The 27,717-nt window shown below is 38.1% G+C and overlaps 1 protein-coding gene across 8 annotated transcripts in view; it reads right to left on the minus strand.

Moving 5' to 3' along the window:
* Positions 1-27,717, minus strand: part of FGD4 (FYVE, RhoGEF and PH domain containing 4) — a 214,961-nt gene that overhangs the window by 90,250 nt on the left and 96,994 nt on the right. Inside the window, exon 1 of one of the 8 annotated variants that reach the window (XM_049102293.1) lies at positions 9,948-10,185. The exons of the other annotated variants lie outside the window; for them this stretch is intronic. Coding sequence (XP_048958250.1) covers positions 9,948-10,038 — 91 coding nt within the window. The 5' untranslated portion in view covers positions 10,039-10,185. Of the gene's footprint in view, positions 1-9,947; positions 10,186-27,717 lie in introns of those variants that run through there. 8 annotated transcript variants of the gene reach the window in all.

Raw genomic sequence — 27,717 nt, forward strand, 5'->3', positions numbered from 1 at the left:
AGGATTGCTAAGATCCTCACCTGCTCTCAAGTAGGAAGTTTAAAATGCCCCTGAATCAGGGGACTACAAGCTTCAGCCCACGAGTCTCTCCGTGGGAAGATTAAAATATACCTGCACTCAAGGTCTGCAATCCATAGCTCACAGGGCAAATCCATTCCATCACTTATTTTTGTCAAGAAAGTTGTATTGAAAGAGTGTCATTCTTTTACATATTGTGTACGAGCCTTTCTCACTAAATTGGCAGAAGTGAGTAGCTGTGACAGAAATCCTGTGTCCCAAAAAGGCTAAAATATATACGACCTGGCCCTTTGCTGAAAGGTTCGCAGACCTTGACCTAAATAATCAAATCAACAAACCATGGATTAGTGGTGTAAGTGCTATGACAATACTATTATTACTATAGGACTATGTTATGTTAGTACTGTAATTTTCCAGAACCAGTCTCGGTTCTGTCCCTAACTAGCAATGTGACCTCTTCAAGTAAAAACTTCTAGGTTTCAGGAAATTCATCAACAGCATCATGGCACAGTTGATCTAACATAGTTTATCTACCACATCTGGGCTACAGATGACTCTGGGGGTAAACTAACAGTGTTATAGGGTATGATCTTTATTTTTTTTTTTTAAGATTTTATTTATTTATTCATGAGAGACAGAGAGAGGGAGAGAGAGAGACAGAGAGAAAGACAGGGAGAGAGAGACAGGCAGAGGGAGAAGCAGGCTCCATGCAGGAAGCCTGGTGTGGGACTCGATCCCGGGACTCCAGGATCACACCCTGGGCCGAAGGCAGGCGCCAAACTGCTAAGCCACCAAGGGATCCCCAGATCTCTACTTTCTTACTGATCCAAATCCCACAAACCTACTATGCTATTAATTCAGTTGCCTTCCTAATACTTTATAAAGATTTTATTTGTTTATTCACAAGAGACAGAGAGACGGGCAAAAACATAGGCAGAGGGAGAAGCAGGCTCCCTGCTGGGAGCCTGATACGGGACTCATTCCCAAGACCCCGGGATCATGACCTGAGCCAAAGGCAGACACTCAACCACTGAGCCACCCAGGTGCCCTACCCTCCTAATATTTTTAGTAACAATTATCTACCCCAGCTATCTATTGTATGTGAACCAATAAGCCAATAGGTTATGCTCTTGGTCAGTAGTGTTCAACATGAATCATCTGTGGAGTTTTAAAAATGAAAACTGCAATACCTGCATTGAATCCCAAGTCACTGAGGTCACAATCTCTAGTGCGTGGGATGCAAGTACCTGTTTTAAAGTGATTACAAGGTGCAGTCAAGGTTGAGAACCACTGTTTCTCGTGTTGTAATTGGCATGGATCAAATTAGTATTTGCAGTGGAAGTTGTATGAAATAAATTTTTAAAAATTTAAGCTGTTAAACTAAAGTTCTACCAAAGTTATATCATAAAATGAGGATACCATGAAGATTTAGTGAAATTTAAATAGAAACGATTTAGGTTCATAGCATCAATTGGCTCACCCAAAATATCTCAAGAATGAGGCCTTCTTTGTCATGTGGTAGATAAAGTAAAATTATATGATTTTAGAACCTATTGTTGAGGGATCCTGGGTGGTATAGTCAGTTGAGCATCTGCTTCTTTGTTTCAGCTTGGGGCATAATCTCAGGGTCATGGGATCGAGCTCTGAGTTGGGCTTTGCACTCAGTGTAGAGTCTGCTTGAGAGTCTCTCCCTCTCCCTTTGCTCTCCCCACCTCATGAGCACACATAGTGTGCTCTCTCTAAAATGAATCTTTAAAAAACAAAATCCATTACTTAAAAAAAACAACAACCCAGAAACATAGACATCCCATGATATATATGAAAAGCTACTGATTAGAAGCCTTAAGGATTCAAAAGAGGGAGATTATTTCTGGCTGGGTATGGAAAACTCTTCTATGAATAAGAAGACTTCTAAAACAATAAAATTAAAAATTTTTATTGACTTCACAAACTCTAAAAGAAATAAAAACAGATGTAAGAAAAGAACTTGAAGGGCAAAATAAAGTTGTTTTTTTTCTAAGAGCTATAGCCAACTCATTTATTCAAGATGTCTGGTTTATAAATTAACCAGAATGTTGGCTTTTCCTCTTCCTCCTACCCACTGCCAAACTATTTTCCATTTATTCACAATAAATTTATCTGCAGATCCAGGGAAAAGAAGAAAATCAAACTGGCCAATGTTTCATAAGGTTTGACAGGGATGTTGCTAAGACCAAGTAGAATTGTTAATTATCTTAATCACAAGCAACCAAGAGCTGACTACTGTTTCTCTTCACACACACGCACACTACATCCTTTTCAAAACCTAATCCTTCCTGACTTTGATTTTCACTAATTTTGTATCTGCTTTTCTGAACTTGATTTTTTTTTTAATTTTTTTTTTTTCATTTATTTATGATAGTCACACAGAGAGAGAGAGAGAGAGGCAGAGACATAGGCAGAGGGAGAAGCAGGCTCCATGTACCGGGAGCCTGACGTGGGATTCGATCCCGGATCTCCAGGATCGTGCCCTGGGCCAAAGGCAGGCGCTAAACCGCTGCACCACCCAGGGATCCCTGAACTTGATTTTTCTAAACCTGATTCCCAGCAGTTAAACCATTCCAGCCTAACACTATTAACTAGTGTCTGAAAGCTTCTGTCTACTTCATATTGCCTACTTAAAATTACTAGCAGACTTCTACTTCTCAGCCCACTGTCTTCCTACACTTTGTTTTGCAGGTATTGACACTGTTCATTTGCTTTTCAAACCTAAATTTAGCATCATAGAAATCATGGTAAAATGAACTCTACCAAGTGGGAAAAGCTCCTCAGGGCCAGTAAGCCCTTCACCCTGAAAGCGTCTTATTTAAACACACCAATACAATCACTAAAGCCCAGGACCAGCCAGACCTGGTATGGGAAACAAGGCTAATGTTTATCTGGGGAGTGCATTTTTTTCCTAAGAGAAAAGAAAGTACATTAGTAAAAGGCCAAAGTTTTGACATGATTATTTACTTTGTGACTGTGAGAAAGTTATTTATCTTTATAAGTTAGGGAAATTTCTACTGCTCTAGTGTCATTGCTTAGGTATGGGTCACAGGTAGGTAGTATGTGGACCTCAATACTTCTATTGAAAGTGTGGGAATTTTTTTAAAAAATCAGACAAGGTAGGTGACTTTCTACAAAGAGGTTTGGAGACAGTCTCTAATCTATCCCAATCTACTTTTTAAAAATTTTGTACCCTTTAAGACAACATTAATATAAATCCTATTTTACTAAAAATTTAATATTTAACAGCTTACCAAGTTAGATACTTGCTTTCCTTATTTCCTGCTGTATAATCAGACAAGCAGGCCTCGCGGCCTCGTATTTTTTCCTGGCTGGGTTCTAGAGCAGGAGCACAATAGCATTGTGTGTTCAGCTTCTAACAGTGTAGGGGATTGTTTCAGTCATGGAAAACTTAAAAAGCAAATATTCCATCTAGCTTTTCTATTATTTCCTTTTTTTTTTTTTTCTGGCTGGCAAAGGAAGGAAGAAAATAAGCCAATTCACCAAATATAACCACCTTTCTAATTCTGAATTTTAAAATTGCATTATATGTCATGTTTAGTTATGTCCAAAAGGATTGCTCCTACAAAGAAAGTTTATTTTATTCATTCTTTGATATGACCAATTTTATTACTCCACTGGCTTAAATCCTTTAATGGAACTGTAAGAACCACGGGGGGGGGGGGGGGGGGGCGGGGGGGGAACCCTACTTTGCATAGAAGACTTCACCATCAGACATCTCAGCATCAGACGTCAATCTACCTGTAAAGGTTTCATGTCTATCTACTCACAACTACATTCTGATCATATTCTCCATTCCTGGAAAATAATTATACTCTTTTCCCATGTCTCTGTTTCTGCGTATGTTGGTTCCTTTGGCTTGAGTCTTTTATCAGACATATTAATCTGGTTTCAATGTCGCTTTTTTTGGAGGAAATTTCCTTGAATCAGTCAGTTGTTCCTTTTTTTCTGTTCTCCAAACACATCTATACTATTACATTTGTCAGGTATAGTCACTGCTTTTATCTGTGTTTATGGTGGAGACAGACTTAAATTTCCTTGAAGGCAGGAATATTAAAAGGTTTTTAGAATTGAGTCTAGTCAAGACAGTAGTTCTCCTTCCCCCCTTAGCCACGGGGGATGTGCTAAGACCACTAGTGGGTGCCTGAAACTGCAAATGGTACTGAATTCTGTATTTATTACTTTTCCTGTACATACATACCTACCTATGATAAAGTTTATTTTGTACATTAGGCACAGTAAGAGATTAACAATAAGATGGAAAATTGTAGCATACTTTACTTAGTTATGTGAATGTACTCGCTCTGTCTCTCAAAATACCTTATTGTTCCATATTCACCCTTCTTCTTGTGATGATGTGGGATAATAAAATGCCTGCTGCATGATGAGATGATGTGAGGTGAATGGCAGAGGTATTGTGGGCTATCACTGACCTTCTGAGGACCCATAAGAAGGATCATCTGCTTGCAAAACCGTGGATGAAGGGGGACTACTGTAGTTACATTCCCTAACTCTAACCATGTCTCCTTACCATTGTCCCGTACCTAAATAAGTTCATGAATTTTAGACTAAAGAAGTATAAAAAAAAAAAAATCTTTGCTTAATATTTTCATTCACTATTTTGCTATTTTCCACTCTAAATTAGCAACTCTGATAGAAGTAAATAAAGAAAAATACTGTATTGGGCAGTGTTAAAACAGAAAAACTGATATGCTATATAAATTGATAACTTCTTCAGTTTAATAGTCATTAGGGGGCTTACATTTGCCAAGTCACACAAATAATCTTTTTTTTTTTTTCAAATAATCATTTTTAAGCTTAGTATACTTTCTATTATACTCAAAATAGATTTCATATTTCTAAGAAGTCATGGGATCTAATAATTATATCATTGTTATTACTCATATATATGATCATATAGCAAATAATAGTTCATAGAATTTAATTGCTGGTTATAAATTTTAAAATGCCGGTCGATTTCTAATTATCCAGATGAATTTGGAAAAAGAAAGTGGATGAAATATAAACGCATAAATAATTCTCACACTTTAATCCATGCATTGGTTTTCTACTCCCTTTAAATCAAGCTTTTCAAGAACTTATTAAGAAGAAACATTTCTAGATTGTTACATTTTATCTTCTCTTTTTTTTCTATTTTCTTCCTATGGGAGAAATTCAAAGTTAAATGCCTTAATTGCAGGAAGAGAAAAAAAAAGAAAAAGGGGGAAAAAGTACATTCTGAATATGTAACAAAATATCTTAAACATTTTATTATCATCTTGCCACAATTTTTTCCATGCAGTTTCCCAAATTTCTTGGTCTCACTCCCTAAAACTTCTCCCATCTATTTTTTTCTACAGAGCCCTGTAATTCCATAATCCAAAACCATTTATTGAGCCCGTTCATGACTTCAGTATCGCTCTTTTTCTCTGTTCTTTATAACAGTGATCAACTTGGCCTCCAGAGTTCCAATGGAAAGACACTCATTACTCGGATTCTGCTCAACAAGAAAGACCAGAAACTAATAAGCAGGATATTTACTCTATGAAAGAAAATTGAAGGAAGAAATGGAGAACACTACAAATATGTATAATTTACTAAACTTCTCTATATTCCTGCTCATTTAGCTTTACATTTCCTAACAGAAAAGATCATGAGTATTAGAAATGTACTCATTCATATAACAAATATTAACAAAGCACCCAGTATATATCAGTCACTCTTTTAGACCCTAGAGATAGAGCAGTGAATCACATAACAAAAAAATACACTGTATAAATGCTAGATGGCATAAAGAGCTAAAGGAAAACAAATTGAGTATAAGAGACAGAGGGATGTTGGGTGGGGCAGGTCAAGGAAAGCGTCCCCAACTGGTGACAGTTGAGTGCACCTGAAGAGTGAAGCACACAAATATTTGGAGGATTAACCTTCAAGCAAAGTATAAAACTACAAAAGTCCTAATGTAGGAGCGTAGTAGACACGTTCAGAAAGAAATGAGACAACATGGGTGTAGGCGGAGACAACATGGATGGTAAGACTGAGTAGAGAGGGATGCCTGGGTGGCTTGGTTGGTGATTGAGCCTCTACCTTAGGCTTGGAGTGTGATCCCGGGGTTCCAGGATTGAGTCCTGCATTGGGCTCCACTCAGGTAGCCTGCTTTTCCCTCTACCTCTGCCTCTCTGTGTGTCTCTCATAAATAGATAGATAGATAGATAGATAGATAGATAGATAGATAGATGATAGATAGATAGATAGATAGATAGATAAATTTTTTTTAAAAGAATGAGCAGGGAGCACATATGGTTTTGAGGTCAGAGTTAACAAAACAAGGTAGAGGCTGGAGTCGGGACAGGCAGGACCTGGTCTATCCCTGAGAGGACAGAGGCTTTTCCTCTGACAGAACTGTGAATCCACTGAAGGGCTACAATCACAAGAGAGACCATGGTCTATTTTCCATTTTTAAAGGAGCACTCAGCCTTGACAACAAAGTATTTAAAGTGTGGCTAGGGGACGCCTGTGTGGCTCTGTCTGCTAAGCATCTGCCTTTGGCTCAGGTCTTGACGGGGAGTCAGCGTGTCTCTCTCTGCTCCTCCCCCTGCTCATGTGCTTTCTCTCCAATAAAATCTTTTTTAAAAAAAAAAAAATAAAAAAAAAAAAAAATAAAGGAGCACTCAGGCTCCTCGGTGCAGAACAGACTCGAGGAGGTCAAGGGCAGATAGGAAGTTACTGGAATATTCTGAGAAAAACTTGAATGTGGCTTGAACTTATGTAGCAGCAGAGGATTTGTTAAAATGTGGTCAATTTGAGGTCTCTTAGAGCAAGATTTATTGATTGGATTGGGGAAAAAGATTCAACAAAGAATAAGGTGTTTGGCCAGAACCTAAGAAATAACAGTTGCTATACAATGACAATGGAGAAGGCCACAATGACTTAGTAGGTTTTTGGTTGTTTTTTTTTTAAGTAAAAACAACAACAACAAAAAGCCTTGGGGGCACCAGGGTGGCCAAGTCAGTTAAGCGTCTGACTTTGGCTCAGATCATGATTGCAGGGTCCTGGAATCGAGCTCTGCATGGGGCTCCCTACTTGATGGAGAATCTGTTTCTCCCTCTCCCTCCGCCCCCCAGCTCCTTCATGCTCACACACACTCGCTCTCTCTCAAAAAAAAAAAAAAAAAAAAAAAAAAAAAGTCTTTCAACCATTCATTCTCTAAGAGGAAAATGAGTGGTCTTCCCTAGGCCAGGTTTTAATAATCACCATGTAGAATGACCAACTTCCATGGCTAACACTATTTTTCTCCTCATAGGCATTTTCCTTCTGCTGCTTCAACATAGGACCAGCCAACTACAGATCCTTGGTCAATTAGCACAGGGAAAAAAATCTTAGAAGGATCTGACCTAAACAGGGCTTAGAGGTACTGTGGTAGGGAACAACTTAGAGAATATATATAAATCTAGGTAAAGCCCTTTAAAAATATATTTCAGGGGATGCCTGGGACACCTGGGTAGCTCAGCAGTTGAGCGTGATTCTGGGTCTGGGGATCGAGTCCCGCATCAGGCTCCCCAAAGGAAGCCTGCTTTTCCCTCTACCTATGTCTCTGCCTCTGTCTCTCATAAATAAATTAAATTGAAATATATATATATATATATATATATATATATATATATATATATTTCAAGCGAGTAAAAATTGGCTCCCTATTTTATAAACAACAAACAACACAGAGAGTAAAGGTGATGATTATCAGAGGGTAGATCAGAAAGGGGGTAGGGAGAATGTCTACAGGCACCTAGGAAAAGGCCATTTTATTTTTTGAATGAACAGTGTTCTAGTGTCTAAGGAGAACTGGTTAAGTTTAAATCTTACTCTTGGATTACAATGTAAGTTACATATAATTTGGATGACTATGAAATGAAGACCATATTATCATCCCTGAAAGCATTAAATAATACTTCGTACTGAGTCCGTTATCACACAATTTTTCACTTTTCAAGTTCCATGTAAATTTGCTGTAAGTATAGGTTTTAAAAAGGACAATTTCTGGGATCCCTGGGTGGTGCAGCGGTTTAGCACCTGCCTCTGGCCCAGGGCACGATCCTGGAGGCCCGGGATCGAGTCCCACGTTGGGCTCCCGGTGCATGGAGCCTGCTTCTCCCTCTGCCTATGTCTCTGCCTCTCTCTCTCTCTCTGTGTGACTATCATAAAACAAAACAAAACAAAACAAAAAAAAAAAACAAAAAAAAAAACTTAAAAAAAATAAAAAAATAAAAAGGACAATTTCTTCAAGTCACTAAAAGAAAAAAAAACTTAAAAAAAATAAAAAAATAAAAAGGACAATTTCTTCAAGTCACTAAAAGAAGATAAAACTTTTACAAAATTGTAAAATGTTTTCTGAGACAACTTAATAGCAACAAAATAAACCACTGGTGTGAGCAGGAAGTGCTCTATTACTCTCCTTTCCGTTTAAAAACCTTAAAAGGAACCTTTGAAGCCCACATTACAGTAGTGGCCACTCAGTATAGGAAGATGCCCATCAGACCAGAAAAATTCTAGTTCTCTCTCCATTTAAGAGCTGCCTTCCAGGAGGGAACATGAATTCCCTCCAATCATCCCTAACTGTTTTGAGGATGGAATGAGAAGGGACAGAAGCTATTTCAAGCAAAGAAGAGAACTTCAGTAATGGAAAAAGAAAATACTTCCCCTTTGCCGCTTCAAAAACTATTTTCATATTTAGAATGTGATGGTAAACCATGGAGAGATGACACAAACCTTAAACTTATTTATGCAAGAACAGTAGAGCCCCCCCCCCCCCCCCCCCCCCCCAAGGAATCAAGGCTTCCACCTTAGACAATGGCAAAAGAAGGGCAGGCATGGACTAGGCTACGCAATCTCTACTGGGGACTAGGAGCAAAGCCAGCCAAGGCTGTGCAGCTCCAGAAAGGAGCCTTGGCTTCCCTGCTGCAGCACTCTGACCAACCCCACCCCTGGGCTTCTACACTCAGTGCAAGCCCCACCGAGGCCACAAGAAGGAAGGAGTGACGTCGGAAGGAAGAGAGTCTTGGTAACTATGAAGACGACCTGCTGCTGTAAGGTGCAGTTTATCTATCTCCTTTAGCAATGCAGACATTCTTCAGGAGGGTTTTTATCCATGAAGAAACAATGGGACAATAGCTATACAGATTGAGCCCATTTCAGCCTTAAAAAATATTTTTAGCAGACATTTCCTGTCACATGATTATATTTCTACCACACAGTAGAATTTCATTCCTCTTTGAAATTTCTCATTTATATGCTCTCTGGAATCCTGGAGGAAACAGTGGCTCAATACCACTAACATTAAAAAAAAAAAAAAAAAGAAATCAAGCCTATGCCTATTTCTACAATGTTATCTAATATGTAAAACCCAGAACACTCAGTCCCCTGAACTTTACTACAACATGACTGGGATTGTGGGGGTTGTTTGAAAAGAATGGTGCTCCATGCAGGAGCACTAGAAAAGGATTAGTGGTAAACATTTCTTAGCTTTATTCACACCAGAAACGGAAGAAAAAAAAAAAATTCTTGCTTTCCTTCTCTGCATTCCTCTCCTTACCGAATTTTCAAACTGTTCTAATGTTAGTAGGAATGAGTCAGAGAAACAGAACTTAAACAAATTTGTACTCTGCTAACCAAGCAGCAGCCTCCTGAAAAAGCCAAAAATCTTGAATATAGTACAGATTTTAATGCTGAAGTTGAAAAATAATGTAAACCTTTTTCTTAATGTTAAAACCACATTCTATCACTTGCAGGTCCCTCGGCATGCTATTTTATCAACTGACCCCAAACACTACCAAAAAAATAAATAAATAAATAAGAAAGATACACTAGAAAATGAAACTACTTACCTTGATCAGTGGACATGACTTCACATATACTGATAATTAGTCTAACTTGCTTTGATAATGAAATATTTGGCTTTACTCTTTTAATGATCATGTGATAAAATCTCACTCCTGGCTTTAAAGCCTCTGGTAGACTGGAGATCACACAGACCCGCCAGGAGCCCGCACCAGGGCACTGTTTACTTCAGGGCATTCTTAGACCCAACTGCTCAAAGACAACCTCATGCATAATATGCCACACCTCCCCAGAGGAAGGGCTGCTGCAGTGTTTTTCATGAGACCAAGTATCTGATGATGGAGAGACTTCTATTTATTATGGTAAAATAAACAACAGCGGAGGCACATGGAAGCTTCAAGTGAGCTAGAAATACTTTTGGGAATAGGATGGTTTATAAACTGACTAATTCCTTAACTATTAGTAATGCTCTAAAAAAGCCAACACGAAAACAGTTTGTTTCCACTTTAACTGGGTCCATGCCCTGGACCGAAGAGGTTACAGATCCAGGATTCACAGGCTTAAGATGTTAAAATGTCGTTCTGAATGATCACAAAAGCTATTTTGCCCCTTGAACCTTTCATTTTTAGCACAGTTCACTGAATAAACACCACCCATAGATTTCCTAAGGAAACCAAGCTTTATATGTTATTTCAGAACACTTTTTAACTGGTATAATATTTCTCATTTTTATATACCTTTATAAGTCTGTATCATTCAATAAGTACTCTAAAAATTCCTGATACCTTGAAATATTAGAAAATGTCAATTAAAATACTTCTAAAATCACAATGAAGTAACAGGCTATACAGACATCACTCTCATGGTTGGAAATAACCTCTCCAATCCCCTCTTCAGGGTGTCCACATGCAATGGTTGTCACACTCCAGTTGCATCATATCACCTGGATGGCATTTCAAAGCATACATTGCCTAATCCCATCTCCAGAGTTGAATTCAATCAGTCTGTGGGGGTGCTCTGGATTTTACATTTCTAAAGCTCCCAAGTGGGGATCCCTGGGTGGCTCAGGGGTTTGGCACCTGTCTTTGGCCCAGGGCGTGATCCTGGGGTCCCGGGATCGAGTCCCGCGTCGGGCTCCGGGCATGGAGCCTGCTTCTCCCTCCTCCTTTGTCTCTGCCTCTCTCTCTCTCTCTCTATGTCTATCATAAATAAATAAATGAATCTTAAAAAATAAAATAAAAAAAATAAAGTTCCCAAGTGACACTGACACTGCTGTTCTGGGACCACATGTCAGGGACCACACTTGGAGAACTACTGGGGCAGAGCCTTGCCTGGTTTGGAGTCTTAACTCACTTATTGATGGCCTAAAGCTCTGGCTCATGTGCACCTGCTTAGGACTTGCTCAATCTCAGGGGAGGAGGGCAATGTTCAGGTCGAAGTGTGTGGGGCTGTGTATTCATTCACTTGAGACTCACAATAACTTCCACATGCTCATCAGGAAGTAGGGGGGTTATCAGCTTAATTCTTTTTTTTTTTATTTTTATTTATTTATGATAGTCACACACACAGAGAGAGAGGCAGAGACACACACAGGCAGAGGGAGAAGCAGGCTCCATGCACCGGGAGCCCGACGTGGGATTCGATCCCAGGTCTCCAGGATCGCGCCCTGGGCCAAAAGCAGGCGCTAAACCGCTGCGCCACCCAGGGATCCCAGCTTAATTCTTAATAAAAGAAATCTGTTTACATACTAGGCATGAATAGGTTTTACAACAAATCTAAAAAGAATAATTAGAAACATGGAGAAGGGGATCCCTGGGTGGTTCAGTGGTTTAGTGCCTGCCTTCGGCACACGGTGTGATCCTGGGGTCCTGGGATCAAGCCCCACACTGGGCTCCCTCATGGAGCCTGCTTCTCTCTCTGCCTGTGTCTCTGCCTCTCTCTCTGTGTGTCTCTCATGAATAAACAAAATCTTAAAAAAAAAAAAAAAAAAGAAACATGGAGAAAAGGAGTCAAAGAAAGAAGAAATGTAAATTGTCTTTTATTTCCTTTGCAAACTCCACCCAAGTGTTTGAATTTCACTGTGGCAGGAAAACTGTCTATATTTGATTCCAAGACCACTTAACCTTGGCAAATTTCAGTAATGTAAAAAACAGAACATTTTCCTGTCATAAAAATGCCCCAACTTCAGTGCTTTCTGAGCTTTGATAGCAATGTTTAAATTATAAACTCAGGTTTGGTTTTCAAACAAATAAATACCTTTTCTTTTTTTTTATAGTTAACATTTACTTTGTGCCAGGTGCTGTTAGGCACTTTACATGTAGCATTTCATTAAATCCTCACTGTAAGGTATTAATTTATCACTATTTTACAGAATTTTCTGTTAAAGGAATAATACAAGTAAGGTAAGAAATAGCAATTACCATTTTGTAGAAGAGAAAATGAGGTTTAAGAGGTTAAATATTTTGGCCAATAACACTAGTAAATGACAACCTTTAAGAAATTAAATTCACTTTTGTACAATAAATTAAGATATAATGGAGCCTACTTTTGAATTTTTATAGATGAAAGCCAGAAAACCAAAACATGATTTGCAGCAAGTGATAATTAAAATATAACTATTAACATTGACGCTCATTGTCCACAAGTGGTAATCTGTGATTATGTTCAGCATCTACCACAAACTTGTAACTAAATTCTAAGCTACCCAATAGTAGCCAGGGAAGTTTCTACAAAGTTAAACATGCACTTCCATATGACTCAGCAATCACATTCCTAAGTATTTAACCAAGTGAAATGAATACTCACATCCACACAAAAACCTGTACAGGAATGTTTACAGGGGCTTTATTCATAGTCACCAAAAGCTGGAAACATCCAATCAACCTTGAATTAGTGAATGGATAAGCAAACTGTGGTAAATCCATGCAATGGCATAACACTGAGCACTAAGAAGGAATGAACTAAGGACACTCACATATACATTAGAAAGAAATCAACTTTCAAAAACAGAACTACCCTATGAGCCAGCAATTGCACTACTAGGTATTTACCCAAAGGATACAAAAATACTGATTCAAAGGGGCACATGCATCACAATGTTTATTAGCAGAGTTATCAACAATAGCCAAATTATGGAAGGAGCCCAAATATCCAACAACTGATGAATGGATAAAGAAGATGTGGTATGGGGCTCGTGGTTAAGTGTCCAATTCTTTGATTTCAGTTCAGGTCATGATGTCAGAGTTATGAGATCCAGCCTCACCTCAGGCTCTGCACTGGACATGGAGCCTGCTTTCTTTCTCTCCCTGTGCCCCTCCCTGAATTGCCCCCCAAAAGACATGGTGTGTGTAAATATATGTGTGTGTGGAATGTTACTCAGCCATCAAAAGGAATGAAATCTTGACATTTGCAACAATGTGGATGGAGCTAGTGTGTATTATGCTAAGCAAAATAAGTCAGAGAAAGACAAATACCATATGATTGCACTTATATGTGGAATTTAAGAAACAAAACAGATGATTATAGGGGAAGGGGGATAAAAAAGGGGGGGGAAGGGGGGGTTGGGGGAGGAAAGGAAGCCAAACCACAAGATTTAATTATAGAGAACAAACTGAGGGTTGCTGGGGGGGGAGGTGGGTAGGGGCTGGGCTCAATGGGTGATGGATATTAAGGAGAGCACTTGTGATGAGCACTGGGTGTTATATGTAAGTGAGGACTCACTAAACTCTATAGTCTAATATTAGACTATATGTTAATTAACTGGACATTTATGACAATCGCATTTAGTCATGTAACCACCACCACAATGAGGATCTAGAATAGTTCTATCTCCTTCAAATAGTCCACCATAACCTTTTTAAAAAATTTTTATTTACTATGTCCTTTTGTAATGAATCAGTCTCTCCCCACACTACATCCTACTTCAGATTTATGTCCCTATGGGCTCCCTTTTCCAGAATGACATATAGAATCATAGGATACATATATATATGATTCTATATGATATGACCATATACAATTGTCAAAACTCAGAATTCTATCCTAAGGAGGGAGAATTTTGTTGTTAATAAATTATCCCTGAATTTTAAAAATTATGGAGCAAATAAAAGCAACAGGCCATGAAATGGCCATGAAATGGCCATGAAATGGATGGTTTGTCTTAGTGTAAACCCAAAACTATGATTTTTGGTTATGTTCATTGCCTTTCTCATCATAGTAAAGATAATCACTGGTTCATTTTATGTTTCCTGTGATTTTTAAAAATCTTCTTTTTTTAAAATAAATTTTTATTTATTTATGATAGTCACAGAGAGAGAGAGAGAGAGGCAGAGACACAGGCAGAGGGAGAAGCAGGCTCCATGCACCGGGAGCCCGACGTGGGATTCGATCCCGGGTCTCCAGGATCGCGCCCTGGGCCAAAGGCAGGCGCTAAACCGCTGCGCCACCCAGGGATCCCGATTTTTAAAAATCTTAACTTCAGAAGTGACCTAATTAGTTCTCCACATAGAGTCCATTTGGGAACACTGAAATTTATGGTAGTATATTTAAAAGGACCTTTCAAGTAAATGTATGGCAATTTTGTTGATTTTGTAAGATTATTTGTCACAGATATCAGCCCTGAAAATACCTATAGTCAATGCTCAACAATTCACAGCTATTCACAAAATAGCCTGTGCACTGAGGACCTAATGGGCTGGCACTCTGCTCTTAGGCATCTCTTCCTTCCTCCTTTGAGAGAGGTTATCCTTCACAGTTGATAAGGGACAGAGAAAGTTCTGCCCAACATTCACATGGTATTCTTTTATCAAGATTTTATTTATTTATCTGACAGAGTGTGTGCAGACACACAAGCAGGGGGAATGGTGGGCAGAGGGAGAAGCAGACTCCCCACTGAGCAGGGATCTCAACTGGGGATCATGACCTCAGCGAAGGCAGACACTTAACCGACTCAGCCACCCAGGCGCCCCAATAGCTTACCATTTCTAATGGAGATGATGGAACACAAAAATTTTGCCATGAAACTTGTGCTTCCTGAAATTAACATTAATCTACAACGTTTTAAAAAATGGTGTGGATTAAGTTGTCTGACGTAGCATTTTTACTCAAGGCTACCCAACACATCATCTGTCATAACTGAAGAGTTCCATGTACTAATGGCAAAGGTGGCTTTATTATTTACTAATAAACATTTTGGCAATAAATAACAAGAGAGTTATACCAAGTGAATGCCACTTTGTTCAGATAGGACAGGAATAGGGGAAAAAAATAAATACCTGTGACTTTCAATTATTAACTAAGGAGTAAAATCCTTATATTCATTCTCCAATGTTATTTAACTGAGAGACAATCTCCATTTTCACAGAACAAAACTAATCTAAATCTTAACCCATTTTGCACTCTTTAGTCTTCTGATAACAATCTAATAAAATCAAACAATTTGATATTAAAATGATCCCCTTGTTGGCCTAAAAAACACCTTTTTTTTAAAGGTTTTATTTATTCACTCATGAGAGATGAGAGAGAGAGAGAGAGGCGGAGACACAGGTAGAGGGAGAAGCAGATTTCATGCAGGGAGCCTGATGTAGGACTCGATCCCGGGTCTTCAAGATCACACCCTGGGCTGAAGGCGGCGCTAAACTGCTGAGCCACCTGGGCTGCCCAAAAAAACACTTTTTAATTTAAAAAGCCAACCGACTGATGCATAATTTCCATTTTGCATGTCTGTGAGCCTTAATGAAGATCTAAAATTTTTGAATACATGCCAGGTAAATGCTATCGCTTAAATATTTTTGTACCAAATTATTTTCATACAGATCTCCAAAGCAAGTTACTATCCCTGAATCTTTATTCTTTTAAAAATACTTAATATAAAAGTTTTATATTAATTGCACAGTTAGATGCTCAGTTAAAGTCCCAACCACACAGAGCAGTGTTAAAGTAGACAGTACCCCTCAGACCAGAGTTTATGGATAGATGATACTATAATCCTAGATTACACTGCTGTCCATTCTGGGTTCTAATTCAATTCCATTACTTTTGTACTTTGGAAAGCCACAGAAAGCTACACATCTTTCTTATGACATGTAGATGGAGATAGCTTGTGTATTTTAGGTATATAGAAGAAATATTGTACCTGAAATGTCATCTGACTTTAATATTTCTCTAATAAAAATACATAATCCTAGAGAATAAACACTTTCTCCAACCTAAAATATGGAATTGATCTCTATACCCCAATTATAGGCTGTTTGATTTTACCTGTATGGATTTCCTGCATCACACAACTCATTTCACATGTTCACACATATAGCCCAGGAGTAAATGCACTTTAAATTGGTGATCTGTCTCTCTTTTGGCATTTCCCCTTTGCCCCATTATGGTCCACCTTCACATCTGGCAAGTTTGGTTTTTTAAAAAGATTTGTTTATTTGAGAGAGAACACGTGGGCACGCAAGTATGAGTGGGAAAGGAGAGGGAGAGAGAATCTCAAGCAGACTCCCTGCTGAGCACAGAGTTCAAGTGGGGCTCAAGGTTATGATCCCGAGATCATGACCTGAGCAGAAACCAAGAGCCAGGGGATCCCTGGGTGGCGCAGCGGTTTGACGCCTGCCTTTGGCCCAGGGCGCGATCCTGGAGACCCGGGATCGAATCCCACGTCGGGCTCCCGGTGCATGGAGCCTGCTTCTCCCTCTGCCTGTGTCTCTGCCTCTCTCTCTTTCTCTCTCTGTGACTATCATAAATAAATTAAAAAAAAAAAAAAAAAAGAAACTAAGAGCCAGACCCTTAACCAGCCTCATGACCCAGGTGCCCCCTTTTTATCTCATTTAGCCTTTGTACTAATCCCAGGTAATTGGCATGATCTATATTCAAAGGAGAAACAAATTGTTAAATACAGTGTTTCTTCTTTAATTATGATTATTATTTTTGCACAGCCTCCTTGGGTTCCACTTCATCAGTGCCAAGTGACTACCCTACACTGGAAGAGCTGTGTGTTTCCTTTAGGAAATCACATTCACTTCAGCAAGAAGTTAATTCTGAGATTTCAAATTCTACACTCATCTTGCCACCACCTGGATTCCTTCCTTTCCTAAACTCTTGAATGAATCTATTCTTATTAGCTCTCATAACAGCTCTCATAATAGCTCTTCATCAAACAACATAAACACAGCACTTAATATGATGCTGGACACACACTAGATAACTGTTTCTCTTCACTGGTCAATCCCTTATCACAGTCCTTCTGCCTCAGCCACCTCACAACAGTCATTCTTTACAAATGCCTTCTCTGGCAGTTTCTTGTCCTTCACTGTGGCCCTTTCCCCTGTGCACACCACAGCAATATCCCACAGGCTTCTGGTGCTGAGGTTGCCATTTTGTGTGAACAAAATACCGTTGCAACTATTTTAATGGATATAAAATTTCAGTTGTGGAAGATGAAAAAGTTCTAGAGACGGCTGGTGGGGACGGTGGTAGAACAGGATGACTATATTAATGCCACACAATTACATACTTAAAAACAGCAAAAATGGTCAATTTTATGTTATATTTTGCCACAATAAAAAATTATTGCGACTAAAACATTTTCTACCATGAATTTATGATACCCAACCTCAGCCAACCTATGGCCAATCTATCTGTTCATGCTTATGAATTCCCTATCACAGACTCTCTACTGCCTATACTATTCCTTTGCATTCTTCTTTCTTCAGTATCTACTCTGGGAAACTGACTCACTTGAAGGCTGCAACTCTTCCACTATGCAGAAGATTCTAAACCATCTATTTCCAACAGCAACCTCTCTCTTTCAGCTTTATGCTCTCATTTCCATTTATCTGAAAGCTACCTCCTTCACTGGAGAAGAGAAGACTAAACTTTATCTTGAAGGGTTTAGTGAGGTTTTGTTAGGCAGCAGTGGGAGGGAAAGCACCTTATTTCAGGCTGTATGGTGAGGAAATCTGTGGCAGATTTGCAAACTTTGCTGCTGCTTGCAGAGCTGTTCATCACTTGCCAGCTGAGATCCTCAGTGGCTGCTTACTGCACTCAGAATGAATCCAAACTCCACACAGGCCTTAAGTCTCTGTCCCCTGCTTACCTTTCTAGCTTCATTTCTTGCCACTTTGCTTTCAAAATATGTTCCCAAACCGTGTTCCCTCTATCAATCACCGGTTTTGAGAAGGAAATCAAGAAAAATGTTTTCTTTTCATAAATTTCCACAGGAACCTATTATTTTTTCCAACTTTGAAATAGCCATGCAGCGTCCAGAAAAGAGTCCTTTGAGGCTTTAAGAAAATAAAACTTAGGCTTTGCCCTTGGCAGGTCAGATAAAGGGTAAAGTACAGCCAGTTACTTGCTACTAATTTGGGAGAAAAGAGGGAAGACTTTTGTTTCTCTCTCTCTTTTTGATCAGCTGCCTCATCCAGATTTCATTTAATTATTTGTCTTCCTTTCCTCAAGACCCTAATAATGCACAGCTTGCTGGTGTAACAGCAGCTGCTTAGCCTTTTGTGTTGGGCCTTATATTCCTTTTTTTTTTTTTTTTTTTTAGGCCTTATATTCTTAAAGGACAAACTCAGAATATGAAAAGATAAACTAAATATAACCAGCACTGTCCTGTCTGCAAATCACCCATTCTACTTATTTCTTCCCTTTTATCTCACAGATAATAACACTTAAACATGTAGTTTCCTTTTGGATGAATCTCAGGAATATATTACAGAAATAAAGAAAACTGCAAAGAAAGAAAAATAGAGTATTAGTCATTCCAAAGTTCAGTAAGTGGTAGGAAAGAAGATCAAAGATAAAAAAAGAACTTAAGGGGCATCTGGGTGGCTCAGTCAGTTAGGCATCTGCCTTCTGCTCAGGTTGTGATCCCACAGTCCTGGGATGGAGCCCCACATTGGGCTCTCTGCTTGGCAGGGAATCTGCTTCTGCTTCTCCCTCACCCTCTGCTTGTGCCTGCTTGTGTGTATGCATGCTCGTGTGTGTGCATGCTCGTGTTCTATGTCAAATAATCTTAAAAAAATTTTTCTTTGTCACTTCTCTTTTAAAATAAGAGAACTAAAAGAAAGAAAGAAAGAAAGAAAGAAAGAAAGAAAGAAAGAAAGAAAGAAAGAAAGAAAGAAAGAAAGAAAAAGAAAGAAAGAAAACAGCCAACTTCCATCATATGGGTCTTAAATTGATGAATGGATGCATGAGAAATTATCAATTTACCTGCTAGAAACTTTCAAATTATTATCCTAGCAATTTATGTATTGTGAACTTTACCAATAATGGTGAACCAGATTTCAGTATAATACTAAAGACGATAAAATATCCATATAGTCTTTAAGACATTAACACTGTACATTAATCTCTAGAACTCAATCTCCTATTAGTCAATAGCTCACTGTAGAGTATGACATAACCTTTATCCTCTACACAGAGCAGCAAAGGCAAATGTATTCAGCATCTAGATACATAATACAAATGGGTAAGGATACCAGTCTAAAACAGTATGAATTAGAGTTACTTGTGGCAACCTGGAGAAAGGATTTTTTTTAAATTTCAAAACTCAAAACCATTGTGTGGAAATAAGACTGTGATCCATCAATTTGACGTTTGTTCTGAAATAGTTTTATCCGTTTATTCACAAGGTATTTTTGAGCTTCTACCTAGTAAGCTTAACCTGGCTCACTACTAAGAACCCGGGAATTTTTTTTTTTTTAATCTGCACCATCACTTTCAATGGCATCTCATTTTCCTTCAACCACACTATTCTTCTCAGTTCCTGCGGCCTTAAGATCTTTCATATGATTAGGTCTCACTATCCCACGTAGGTTTCCTTTCAACACTTATTTACAACTGCAATTAAATGAAAGTTCATGCAATGTCCTTGTTCAGCATTTGTCTTTCCTGCTATTCTCAAAGTTTCTGGAGAACAAGGACCATAACTGTCCCAATCATTTCTATAGGCCCTCTGCACACTGTATCAGGTGCTTAATACTATCTCATTAGAAGGTCCCTTCCAAGGAGTCAAAGAGAGAGCAGATAAGTAGAATGGTGACTGACAAGTCTGGATGGGGCCTGTTACTACCATGGGTGTAGGGAGGTAAAGGAGGGCTTGCTAGAACAATGCTCCAAAATTTTTTGATGGCACATCCCTCTCAGTGTGAAAACTGGACATTCCATCTCCAAGTGTGTATGGATAAATGCATAACTAAATATATTAATGTGTTTATGTAATACAGGTATCACTGTAAGTAATACAAATATTACTGCACTAAAATACATACTGTAAAAAAAGAACTTAAAGTAGGATGAGGTAAAGATAAAGTACTATTTTTGAGGGATTTGTGTGATTCAATCTTTGTTTTTTTATTTATTTTTAAAAAGATTTTATTTATTTATTCCTGAGAGTCACAGAGAGTAAAGCAGAGACATATGAAGAGACATAGGGAGAGGAAGAAGCAGGATCCCTGCAGGGAGCCCGATGGGGGACTTGATCCCAGGAACCCGGGGATCAAGCAGACGCTCAACCACTGAGCCACCCAAGCATCCAGGTTTTGTTTTTTTAAATATTGGTTAAATATTTAATGATATAACCATCTGAAAGAGCAGATCTAAGTTGGTTTACTTCCATAATTGGTTTTAATGACTGCCCCTAGTTGAGGAACATTTCATTATTCTACAGGGAAGAAGTACATCATTGGCCACACTTACTAAATCATGACACACATTTTTAAATCCCATCTCAATTATGCAAAAGTTTTCCTTGAAATTCTTCTAGTATACTTCCATCTGCCTTGACGTCTTAGAAAGTGTTACATTTTTTTAAAATTTGGTCTAAAACCTACTATAACTATCTCAAAGATTTTAAAGCAAGCTAAAAAAGATCTTGTATTTAAGTTTAAATGTGTATGCAGAAATGGTTTTTTAAAGGAAATTTTTAAAAATGAAAGATACACTTATATCTATTTCAGTGATGACACAATAATGGAAATATTTCCAAACAGTATCTCAAAAATGCTTTGTTCATAATGCACTTTTTCTCTCTGCTGATTGCAGTTACTTTCTCACTCATTAAAATGTTACCTTTACTTCAAAAAGACACGTTTTGCTTGTTTTTTCAATATATCTGCTAGGTAAGAACCTCTTAAATATGTACTGACAGACTTCTCTTCACATGGAGAAGTTCCACAAATGTGGAACACTTGTGTTTTTTGTAAAAGAAAAAAATATAAAGGATTTTGGTCTGACAACTCATTTAAGTATTATGCCATTATATAACCTACAAGTCTGATGTTTATGATGACTTGTCACCAAGTATTGCCAGAATTCCAGTACATTATATCTAAGATATGTGATTATCATAATGACATAAGATAAAGTAATCTTGTTTTTTTTTTTAACCAACCAAGCCTAAAATTCCATGAGTAGAAAAACCAGTAATTCTTCAAACACTCTGAAGACCTCTGGGCAATACTCATTCTTCTCCTCATTCCTTCCATTAGAAAGCTTTATCTAGCACTTTCCATTTGTTGGGCTTTAACCACCCGTGAGTAAATTTGATCAACAAAATCCATGACCTCCAGCAGCACCCAATTTAGTCACGAAGAGACAAGAATGAATCTAGAACCATCAGAGGTTTGAGGAGGATTTGTTTAATTCTCTTTTTGGGGTAGGGCTCTTTCCAGGAGGTAGGTGAGGTAGTTGCTATCTTATGGGGTGATACCTTCCTTATCTTCCAGTCATTGAAATGGCAGCATATAACTATCGCTGGCAATTTGGGTTAAGTTCCTTGACATTTTTTCATTAGTTTTAGTTCAGTTCAACAATCTAAGCATGAGTTCTGTGCGGAGCCAAAAGCTGGGGATTTAAGATGAGTAAAACAGTTCCTGGCCTCAGGAAATCAATCAAGTTGGGTAAAGACACAAGATAACAGTCAATTGCAAAATATGCTGATGACAGATATAACCACAGAGTGCTTCAGGAGCTCAGAGAGGAATGCAACTGAAAAGAAAGGTGTACTGGAAGACTGATAGTTGAGCAGTGTCTTAAAGGAGCACAATTTAACACTTTTTTGTTTGTTTAAAAACCCAAACCGTACAACTTATAGCCATTTCATGCCTCAGCATTCACACTGCTTCAGTATTTTATTACTGAAATATATGTAACGAACTAATTTCATGTTTGGATAGATTTTAAACATTTTACATAAATACAGATATTAAGAGAGCCTTTTTAAAAGCTGTTGCGCATTTTAGTTTGTTAAACTATTGAATTAGCTAGTGGCTAGTATACCAGGTAGGAGCTGGTTCTTCTGAGAAAATAAATTATTTTGACAATTTTCTATGACAAAAAGGCAGTGACAAACTGTAATAGGGACTGGGTGCTAAGTGAGCTCAAAGTCATAAACACTCTACTCCTTAGAGCCCTCGAAGTGGTTATGACCAAGAGTTGAAGATGTACTTTTCAGAAATGGTCTAGAAATTGTTAATCATCACAGAACAGACTCAATGTATACAATAAACAAAAAGCAGAAAAATAATCAAGAAGAGCTAGATTATTGGGGCACCTGGGTGGCTCAGTGGTTGAGCATCCGTCTTTGGCTCAGGTTGTGATCCCGGGGTCCTGGGATGGAGTCCCTCATCAGGGTCCCCACGGGGAGTCTGCTTCTCCCTCTGCCTATGTCTCTGCCTGTGTCTCTCATGAATAAATAAATAAAATCTTAAAAAAAAAAAAAAAGAAGAGCTAGATTATTGATCATTTTACAATAATAATTTTATTCCAATTTTTTAAAGAGGGGAAATCAGCTTTACAGAAAATGGTACACTAAGTGTCAACCGTGAGATCAGCTTACTCTTTAAGAAGTTGTACCTTTTTTCTAATGAACAGAAACGTTCTTTACTTTGGCAAAAAGATGACCCTTTCCCTACCACACACGCACACACACACACACACACACGTAAAATTAAAGGTCCTTGGTTCCTGTGCCGTTGTGAATAGCTTCAAAAAATTTAAATGTTTGAGAGTTTAACAAGCAGGTTGAATTGGTAGCATAGCTGTAAATATATTACTGCCATAATTTAACATAACCACCAAAACATAAAAATCATGGCTGGACACCCTGAAGTTTTCTTCTCAGAATACAGTTAAACCCACCAACAAGCAGACTAGCTTGACTCTGCTCTTGTTCAATTTAAGTTTTGTATAATTTCACTCATGTCACTAGAAGATGAACAAGGGAAATGTTTTTCCCATTTGGCAAGCCAATTATGTTACTATCCTTTATCCATAAATGGACAAATCTAAAACTTGCCTTAGCATCAATCATTAGCAGACCTTAAAATGACTTCCATCACATAATCCAATCCCCAACTATCACATCCTTCAAAGTCTGACAATTTTAAAATTCACTGCCTCCTGCTTAGTCCTATAGATTGTGACATCTCCGATATAAGAATTTCACATCTCTTTCACAAAAGCTACTTACCCTTGTGTATCTTCCCCTAACATTGAATTATATACCTTTTTTTTTTTTTTTTTTAATAATCACTCCATAGTAAACCTGTTTCTCTAACAGAACATTGGGGTTAAAAAGGACTTTAGATGCCATCTGTTTGTATGTGACAGATGAATCTCCATAATTCTTCTAAGTGCTTGTCTGATTTCTATTTGAGTATCATCAGTGATAGGAAAATAGCTCTTGAAAACACCATGCCACTCACAAAGAGTCTAATTATTAGGAAATCCATTCTTAAGTTTTTATTACACAATCCATAACACAAAAACACATACTACGTTATGTCAGTTACTATCGCTTTACTTAAGATGGGTTTATCTTCTCTACCAGATTTTAATGAGTCATTTTATATTATGTTTTCAATTTTTTTTTTTTTAAAGATTTTATTTATTTATTCATGATAGTCACACAGAGAGAGACAGAGAGGCAGAGACACAGGCAGAGGGAGAAGCAGGCTCCATGCAGGGAGCCCGACGTGGGATTCGATCCCGGGTCTCCAGGATCGCGCCCTGGGCCAGAGGCAGGCGCCAAACCGCTGCGCCACCCAGGGATCCCTATGTTTTCAAATTTTAAGATTACTGTAAGGCCATTGTCAATCATTTAAAATCGACAGACAAGAGGTGCCTGGCTGGCTAAGTAGGTAGAGCATACAACTCTTGATCTTGCGGTTGGGAATCTGAATCCCACCCTGGGTGTAGAGACTACTTAAAAATAAAATCTTATAAAAAAAAAATAAGAAAATAAAATCTACAGACAAGTTGTAAATAACAAAAGTGATTCTAAAATCTAGTAGTCAGGACACCTGGGTGGCTCAGCCATTGAGCGTCTGCCTTCAGCTCAGGGCATGATCCCAGGGCCCGGGATCAAGTCCCACATTGGGTTCCTTGCAGGAAGCCTGATTCTCCCTCTGCCTATGTCTCTGCTTCTCTCATGAATAAATAAATAAATAAATATTTCAAAAATTAGTAAGTAAAAATCAATAAAATCTAGTAGTTACTGGTATTTGGTATTAATTCCCTCTAGCATTTTTTCTGTGTATTATATATAAAATGTAACTTAGTACAGTGTAAACAACATGTATGCATATTTCGTTTCATTGTGAGCATTTTTCTATATTTTTTTGGAAAAATTCTTTAATATTTGTATAACACATAATCTCATGACTAAGCCATAATTCATGTAGCCATTTCCCTACAGAACATATCGGTAGTTTCCTGTTTCTCTCCATTCCACTGGAGCATCTGATGTGATCTGATAAATCATTTACTGGATCACTAGGTAACTTACTACGGGTAGATTTCTAAAATTCAGACTGTGGGATCAAAAGACACGAACATTTTTAGTGCTAATGATACATGTACCAGGTGTATTCTCATATTTGCTTGCTTTACTCCCCTTTCAAAGAGTTTCTGCTTCACAGGACCTTCTGAGTTGGCAGATAAGTCAAATGACCTCTGTGTTCCATGGCCACATCTGATGTGATGACCAATGCTTCACCATCAGAATCTCTCTCCAAGGCATCAGCAGTTGTACTTTGTTTCTGCTGGGCACTGGGACTAGAAAGCAGGTGTGAATGAGATCTGAGGTGGCCTTGTTTTCCACCATCCACTCGGAAATTCAGAAAAGGCCCATCTGAGGGAGAGAGAGTGTAACTGTCTTAGCTCCAGGCGCCTGTGAGGCCTGGATGAGTGTACTGTCCTTGGCTCCAGAATGTAACTTTTTTTATTGTTTCTATATGTCCTTCTTTTTCCCTTAAGTTATAGGGTATTCTTTCCCTTACAACAAAATATTCTCTAATTAAGATAATACATATTACTGAATTGCTTTCCAAAAAATTATATAAATTTTCACTGACCTCCGAAGCAAGCAAGGGTGCCAATCTAAAATATACCCATTCAGAAAATTTTTGCCAGTGTAATAAAGGAATATTTTGTATATTTCTTTGATAGCTAGTTATATAAAACTTTATTCTCATGTATGAGTAATTTATGTTTCTTCCTTTTTGAAATAACTTTTCATGTTCTTTGACAATTACTAACTACCTACGGGCTTCTTAAAGACAGTAAAACTCATTAATTCTCTCTTCAAATAACTTTTCATGTTCTTTGACAATTACTAACTACCTATGGGATTCTTAAAGACAATAAAACTCATTAATTCTCTCTTCATCTCTTTGTAATCTTACTTTTCTATTCCCTTAGCTACTGCAGTTTCCCAGGTTTGGGAGGAGTTTTTTTTTGCTTTTTGCCTATGTTAATACAATAGTTTTCTAATGAAAGAACATTGAGCATAAAAGCTGAGAATGAATATAGAATTGAAATCAGAATGAATGGAAGTTTTAATCCCGGTTTACCATTTAATTATTAGTAAATTTGAAAATAGTATATATCTGGGATCCCTGGGTGGCGCAGCGGTTTAGCGCCTGTCTTTGGCCCAGGGCGCGATCCTGGAGACCCGGGATCGAATCCCACGTCGGACTCCTGGTGCATGGAGCCTGCTTCTCCCTCTGCCTATGTCTCTGCCTCTCTCTCTCTCTCTCTCTCTCTCTGTGTGACTATCATAAATAAATAAAAAAATTTAAAAAAAAAAAGAAAAAAAGAAAATAGTATATATCTCATAGCAAGTTATATTTGTTCAATGAGGATAAATTCCACTCATCTCAACTACTTGTTAAACATTAAATGAGATGATAAATACACTTTGAATTGTTTGACAGAGAAAACACTAAAAGTTGGTAACTAATGCAATAACAGTAATTGTACTATAAGTGCATTTAAACTTGCTTGAACTCATGTGCTTTGCAGGTATAGAAAACAGCTGTACACGAACGAGCAGCACCAACACAGATGCTATAGCTTGAGTTGTATTTAGGCAACTTGACCTCAATGCTCATATGCCCTGTTCATAGGCATGAGATAGAGATCAAAACCTGCTGTTCCCCCATATTTCATGCAGAATGACCCTTAAATGCAAGCAAAGTAATTATTTCATCCCATGCCCGAAGTAAAGCAGTGGCAATCTCTCTTTCAACCCTGGGAACAAAAACAAACAACAAAAAAACAAAAAAGCCACACACACTAGGTTAAACTCAATGAAAGAGTTGATCTCCAAAGCAATGCCTTCCTAAGGAAATTCTTAAGGATTTTTTTTTGTTGTTGTTCGATGCAAATTTTACTTATGTGCTAATAAGTATCTAAATAATAGTAAGAATCTAAATATCAAGAGTAAGGTAGAACAACTGTATTGTGGTGGTAGTGGTGATAAGAAAATTTCTGCCTGCTGTGGATGAAGATTATGGTGAAGAAGAAGAAGATAAAGATGCAAAAGAATAATTTGGATATTATTCTTTCCAGTGGTTCCATCATTTAAGGAGCCAGCTACCTTTGTAGACTACAGAACTGAAGATCTATTCTCAGAATATTTAAAACTATTCAAAAGTTCCTCATTCTTTACAGGATACAGTAAAAACTTCTATGCAAGCTAAGATCTCCACTCTCAAATCCCAACCGTACCAGCACTGAAGTTCTGCACTCAGCTCCTGGCACTTGCCAGGCCTCTCATGCCTCCCTGCTTTTGCTGCCTCAGACTAGAATTCCCAGCTTACTTCACCTGTATAGGTCACAATTACCTACTCCTCTGTCCCCTGAACCTCCTCAAATCACGGAGGACACTGAATGCACACTGATTTGTTAACAGATTGTTAACTGGGCATGTCTAATCATGTTCTTCAACCAGAATCTGGCAAAGGCAGATGAACGCGCAAAAAGTGTTCTGGAGATGATGGATAGGTTTATGGCATAGATTGTGGTGATGATTTCACAAGTGTATACTTATCTCCAAACCTCAACAGGTCGTATATGTTAAATATGTATGGTTTTCTGTGTGTCAATCATACCTCAAAATAGTTTTTAAAACAACAAAATTGTTTGTTGAATAAATGAATGTGAGAGATGAATGAATGAATGCGAGGGGTGGGAATGATGGGAGAAATCAAAGACAAATTTGCCCTATAGAGAGAAGGATAATAGTACTTCCAGGCTTTCACTGCCAAACAGTGAAACAGAGGAAATATTTCACTATTTATGAGATTATCACTGATGCCCCCAAGACACCAACATCTCTAGCACTAAATAGGCTTTTGAATACTACCTCCTTTGATATCTATAATAACCCTATAAGTTCCAACAAATGGGGAAACAGGTTCAGAGAGGTTAAGTAATTTGGCTAGAGACTTCCAGGTAGCCAGTATGAGAGATGGAATTAAATCTAGACTGCTTGTGCTGTAAACTACTGTACTGACTGCCTTCCCATGCTGG

This window comes from Canis lupus, chromosome 27, assembly GCF_003254725.2.
Source record: "Canis lupus dingo isolate Sandy chromosome 27, ASM325472v2, whole genome shotgun sequence".
NCBI lineage: Eukaryota > Metazoa > Chordata > Mammalia > Carnivora > Canidae > Canis > Canis lupus.